Below are 6,626 nucleotides of genomic sequence, written 5' to 3'. Positions count from 1 at the left end.
TTATTTAAAATTTATTTAAAATTAACAGAATTATAATGTATCTGCCTTCAGGACATGCAGCATGTGTGGCTACATTTATCTTAACATGGAAAAAAGAAGTGTTTTAATACAGATGAAAGGCAAATTGCAGTTCCTACTTCAGGCAGGATGCTCCAAGTCTTGCTCATCTAAATTGATAATTAGTATTCTAAGATCTCCTGAAATATCAGGGACATCAATTTAATACCACTGTCATTTCTTAGTAATTCTAAGCAGAAGAGTTCAACAAGTACCACATGGGGCAATCACAGAAAAACAGAGACACTGAGGATATATCTCATTTATTCCCATCTGTTGCAGAAGGCTTTTACCCTGAGGCATGAACATTTATCTTTCTGCTCCTAATAAAATTTTCCAATAGTCTTTGGCTCTCTACGCTCTCTCTGTTTTCACTGATTCTTATCCCAAATGATATCTTAAATTGACAAATTCCTTAGATTTTTATGCATCACATCAGAAGTGTTATATTGGTCTCCATTTTGTTGCTTTTCAACAAGATAACTAGTTTTAAAATCACTGAATGGTACTGAAAGCCTCTAGATTAAAATGTCACCTTCAACACTCCTTTTTTTTAATCATGTGTAGAATCCCAAAACATAAAGGGCTAATGTGTATATGTCAGACATCAACACACAGATGGCTGTGGAGCCAACCAAGGACTATTGGCGATATCTAATAACAGACAAGAGTTGTTGGCAATAACCACAGATTTTTGGTAATAATATACTCTGGAAAGGAAACAGATAAGGCTGGATAGGGGGCCATGAGAAGGTAGGGCAGCACTTTTCCAGGACAAACATCCCTGTTCTAGTTGCTGGAGATAAGCACAGGATAGTACAGCAAAATCATGAGAACAAGGCCGAGAACTGGGCAGGGATTTGGGGAGGAGGGCAGGAAGGGGTGTGGACCAAGACCACCCAAGACCCCCAAAGCCCTCCAACCCATTTCCAAAGGGTCCAAAAGAACAGACTGCACACGATAACTAACTTGCGTAGAAAGCAAGAAACCTATCCATAAAAGGTACCCCCACTAAGCCCAAGTGGCTCCCCCTGAACATCCCATCAGCGACACTGCAACCAGGACTGCTGATTCTCTCTATTTCTCTCTCTCTGCAAAATTCTGTACTATTTAGGGAGTACAGGATTTGAATTACAGCATTCCAATACTCTAGCAACTTTTTAAGGGTTTTTCCTGACTCTTATTTTTTCATACTATTAGCAGTTAGACTTTCAGAGAGAAATGTTGACAACAAACGTGAAGATAAGGAACAGTAGAAGGTAATCTGGAAATTTATTACACTCAAATAATTAATGCTTCCTCTGCTATCATTGCTATGGGCCATATAATGCCTTAAGTGGGCACTGAATCTTATATTTCATGCATAATTAAGGTCTCAGCAGAATAGGCTAAGATGCATTTTGCAGTTTTACAGCATTTGGACTCAAGTTTCAACACGGCTTTCCAGTTTGTGGTCAATAAGACATATTACAAGACTGCTCTCCCAAAACATATGCCAAGCTGCTTTTAAACCATATTTATTTTTCATTAGCAGTAAGGAGAGAAGGAGATAGTAAACTCCTTCCTAATATTCTCTCTAAGCTATTGAGATCTTCATTCTTGCAAGAGAAGAGTTCTGATAAATGACATAGTTATCTTCAACTTTAAAAGGAAGTAATAAAGATGTATATTTGAAACCTCCTTGCACTGCAGTAGCTTAGGCTTGTCTCACATTTCACTTTAAGTAGCTTAGGTATCAAAGGAAAGACTGAGAAATGTGGCCTGATAGATCTTAATTTATTTAGTGGGAATTGATCACTCAACAGCTGAAAGTAGCTCCTTGGTCAAGACATATTGCTAGTCAGGGCTAAGCATTCAAAGCAGTGTTTGGATGATAACATGCAGGCACATAACTGTTAACCAAAAAGTGGTAATTGATCTCTGATCTGTACTGTAGTAAGAATAGAAAAAAAAAAGCCCAAACTTAACCCTTCTATTAAAATTACTGTATTAAACAAATGACACAAAAAAACCCCAAAAAACCCCACCAAACAAACAAATAAAAAACAACAACAACCAAAAGCAAAACAAACCCCCAAAGCATAAAACACCACAAAAAAAACCCTGAATATATTTGGGACTTCTCATCTGGGCTGTATGAACACTTACATGTCTTATGACACTTTTAGCTTCCTCTGAAAAAACTGTTTAAATACTTAATGTAAAGCTAACATAATTTGAAAATGTCACAATTTCTAAGTATAACTTTGATGATTTACCTTAACATCATAAAACTTAAAGGACCAATAGTATATCAGACTATTACATCTGTTAAGATATATAAGCTTTTCTCCAGTGTATGATCTTAATTAAAAAAATCCAGCCTAGTGACCCCTGAGGGACATTACTGGTGATCAACCTCCAACCAGACTTTGTGCCACTGACCACAGCCCTTTGAGCCTGGCACTTCAGCCTAATTTCAGTCCACCTCACTGGCCTCTTAACTAGCTTATACTTCATCAGTTTGTTTATGAGGATTTTACAGGAAGGTGTTGAAAGTGGCAATTTTTTTTACAAAATTTTGATAAACATCTACTGCCCTCCACTTGTTCCCTGAGCTGGTCATGTCATCATGGCAGGCAACAGGTTGATCAAGCATGATTTCTCCTTTGCAAATTCATGGTGACTACTCACAACAAAGTTGTGCTGGTTTGAGCATGTACTTTGTATGCTTGGTAATGTTTTCAAAGACTATTGACCTCATCGCCATCCCAACAAACAAGTGAGGCTGACTGGCCTGTAGCTTCCCAGATTCTTTCTTCCAAATAGGAATGACATTTCTTCCAAACCTCTTCCAGTCTTTCCCTGCAGTTGTCCTGACCTTTCCAAAGTCCCTGAGCATGGCCTCTCATTGACACAGGCTCCCTCCCTCAGCCTTGGTGGAGGAGGATCAGATTGGGGAGCACTTACAGAAATTGGACAAATACAAGTCCATGGGACCTGATGGAATGCACAAACAAATGCTTAGTCTTCCTTGCTCCAGACAGATATTCCCATTCATCTTGAGGGCCTGGGATTGCTCAGCACTACTCTTGCCAGAAAAGACCAAGGTGAAGAAGTCATTGAGTACCTCAGTGTTTTCTGTGTCCTTTGCCATCAGATTCTCTGCCCCATTTGGCAGAAAAAGCAGCACAGTAGCAGATGTCAATTAATTCAGAGGCAGTAAAAGCAAAAAAGTAAGAGGAAAGTGAAGACTAAACCAGAGGATTCAAAGAGATATTGGGGCAGGTCATCTGTGGAACAGAACAACATAAGATCACATGGCTAAGAAATTTATAATGAAAAGGTATAACCACAAGCAAAGGTATAACAGTAAGACTATGAACTTCACAATTTTTCAGAATTCTCTCTTTTTTTTAGTATTATATCTTTAGCAATGCTCCTTTGTGTAGTTTCATGAGAGAAATAGAAATAGAAGCTAAAGAAAAGGGTATGCTAAAGCTAGAAATCTATTTCTATTGGATGCAGAGGGTATAGACTGACTTTTCAATCTTATCAGCAGAATTATTCAACACATTTGAGAATATTCACTGTAATTTGCTTCAATACAGTAAAATAAGAAAAGCAAAGGGATATTCTAAGCATGTGCAAGATAGAGAATATGCCCAAATGACACTTATGGAAGATAATATGCAAATAGATTATCCATAATTCAAGCAGGTCAGAAATCACTCAAAGCAAAAGTGACACTTGACAATTTTTTCCACATGTGGCTTATGAGCCATTCTGGAGGCCTTTCCTGCTCATCATCAGAATGGCATTTTTTGCTGTTCACTACCCATTCAAAATTAATGCTGAAAAAGGCAGTGAAGTTAGGGCCAAGAAGCAAAAGGCAAAAATCACACAAGGAAACAGAAGTAGCACTTACTAGTGGTTGAACAGTTTTATCAGATTTGAATATCAGACCTGCCTAGGTCAGTCTTAAACTGAAAAGGCCATTTTTTCTAACCTTACTCAAGCAATCATGAGACATCAAATTGTGCTTGCAAGTAGGACAAGATTTATAATCTGGAACCTTGGTCTACATTGCCTTCCTAAATAGCATAGGAATAAAGGAAATACAAAAATTATTCTAAAAATTCTGAACAGTTCTGTCTCAAACACACCACTATAAACACAAATACTAACATCTGCCTGTGACCATAAACAGGACAATGAAGATAAAGCAATTACTGTTAGCATTTCCTGAGGTCATTAATGGAATGAATAAAGTGAGAAGGTTCACAGCACTTCAGTCTTTATGCCTAGTTAAAAACTTATACAGAGCTAATACAGAACACAGAAGATCTATCATGAGAACTGGTGGTCAAAAGATGGGTAGACAATAATTTATCCCCAAAAATACTTCCAGTGACAACTTGTCATGATATCTCTGTTAGCATTTCCTGAGGTCATTAATGGAATGAATAAAGTGAGAAGGTTCACAGCACTTCAGTCTTTATGCCTAGTTAAAAACTTATACAGAGCTAATACAGAACACAGAAGATCTATCATGAGAACTGGTGGTCAAAAGATGGGTAGACAATAATTTATCCCCAAAAATACTTCCAGTGACAACTTGTCATGATATCTCTCTGAATAAGTAAGAGTATTTTAGCAGGAGTATTAGAAGGAAGACCATAGTGAAAGAATCATCTCACCTTTTTCACAATCTTTCCACACAATTTTTCGATTCTTCTCATAATGTTTATTCAACCAGGTGAGGATGGTTCGCTCATGTGGAGAATATATATTACTGGATAAAGGTTCTGATTTTATTCTTGGCATGTTCTGTATAATCTCCAAGCTGGATGAGTCAGTGAGACTATGGGAAGGAACACGTCGAAGAACAAACACCTGAAATGATAAAAAGTGTTTTAAAGCATGAACTGTAAAAAGAGTCTCAAGTTGAAGGACAAAACAGGTCCAAAATACTTCAAATTCAAAAGTTTTTCTAATTAGAAAAGGTTTAAGAGCTTACACATTAGCGTTCGCACCACCAAGTTGGTGAAAGGTCTCAAGGGCAAGACACGAGACACAGCTGAGATCTTTTTCAAAACAAAGGTTTTGACCATCAGCTCCTCAGAATTTTAGTAGCAAATGTGTCTCCAATTTACCTTGTATATCTGCAGTAGCACATCAGTCCAAGCTCGTTTGCTCATTGTCTCAAACACATTGTCCTCCAGGACAAACATCTGCTTGTCACAGCTGCTTGAGGTTTTCACATCTTTTTTTGACTCAGCCACTTGACCCTTCAGATAATGGTATGGGATTTATTTTCAATATACATTTCAGCAGTTTGGATAGGAAATTCACAGGAGGACAATAATGACTCAATGGCATAAATTACTGACAACATCTACTATAGTGCAATAGTGACCAACATTAGAACCATTTATAGTTCGCCACAATCTCAGGAATGAGTCATAGTACAGAATCCACAGGAGTTGAAAGCAGAAATCAGGAAACAGGGACAACACACAAGATCTTTAATTTTTTTGTCATGATAAGATTAGTAGAAAGCAGCAAAATTAATTCAACTTTGAGAAAACATATCAGTTGGAAATTAATCTCAGGTATCAACAGCATCAGAAGGAATGGAAAAAAAAAACAAAAAAAATACAGGCCAGGGGAAGTGAGTGTAAATGTTGGTGTCAGTCTAAATTTCTGTTTAATCTCATGCATGTGCTTAGATCTATGCACTCCAAAACAGTCACGACAATAGCAATACTCCTGTCCACAAGGGACTTCTGTCGGTCTTCAAAGGATTCACACTAAGCACATGATCTTTGCCAAAAATAAAAAAGCAAAATAAAACGAAGCAAACAGAAAACCCCACCATACCAAACAAACAAAACAAACCAGGAAAAAAAAAGCAACAACCTACTTACCTTCCTCGCAGTTTGTACTTTAATCCATTTCTTATAATCTTCAGGTTCAAGCAGAAATTCTGGCATCACATGAGCAAGGTATGCTCCTTGGCTTCTGAAATTGTAAAATGCAGGTAAAGTAAGCAGGTAGGCAAGATAATTATTTTTAAGAGAAATACAAGTTCTCAACTTGCTGAAACCTAAGTGTTCTATGTTCTGTCTGGATACACCATGGACTAATGATCCAGCTCTACTAACTGCTTTAGAGAGCTTCTAGTCATCAAGTTCATGTTCAGTTCCTATGCTTATAATTACATGTTTGAAATGTGCTAGTTGAAAACAGTGGAAAGAAAAGATGCATGCAAGCATTTTACATCATTCTTGGACTTACTTAAGGAGAGAAAGCAATGTAGAATGCTGCCAGTGGAGCTGCAACATTCGTTCCACTGGATCAAGGGGCAATGCTGGGCTCAATGCAATGCCTGTTACTGACTGTCCACTCAGATGGAATAACATCTCACAAAAAGTCTTCATAGCTTTGCCAACATTTTGTTTTGAAGTCTTGTCTTGAGAAACAGTCATATGGACTATACACACATCACTAAGAGAGAAAAAGCCTTTGATATTATTCTCTTAAATGCAAAAGTGAGCTAACATTACATAAATCCCAATGATAAATTT

The 6,626-nt window shown here is 37.4% G+C and overlaps 1 protein-coding gene across 1 annotated transcript in view; it reads right to left on the bottom strand.

The window, feature by feature from the left end:
* CHDC2 (calponin homology domain containing 2) overlaps positions 1–6,626 on the bottom strand; it is a gene marked incomplete at its 3' end in the record, with an annotated part of 48,696 nt that overhangs the window by 33,083 nt on the left and 8,987 nt on the right. Inside the window, exons 5-8 of the mRNA XM_009072604.1 lie at positions 6,337–6,546; positions 5,967–6,060; positions 5,193–5,327; positions 4,737–4,932 (exon numbers count right to left, since the gene is read on the bottom strand). Of these exons, the coding sequence (XP_009070852.1) occupies positions 4,737–4,932; positions 5,193–5,327; positions 5,967–6,060; positions 6,337–6,546 (635 nt within the window). The remainder of the gene's footprint in view (positions 1–4,736; positions 4,933–5,192; positions 5,328–5,966; positions 6,061–6,336; positions 6,547–6,626) is intronic.

This window comes from Acanthisitta chloris, unplaced genomic scaffold (assembly GCF_000695815.1).
Source record: "Acanthisitta chloris isolate BGI_N310 unplaced genomic scaffold, ASM69581v1 scaffold13554, whole genome shotgun sequence".
Classification (NCBI taxonomy): Eukaryota; Metazoa; Chordata; class Aves; order Passeriformes; family Acanthisittidae; genus Acanthisitta; species Acanthisitta chloris.
Note: the sequence above shows the minus strand (reverse complement) of the source record. Positions and strands in the feature narration are given on the sequence as shown.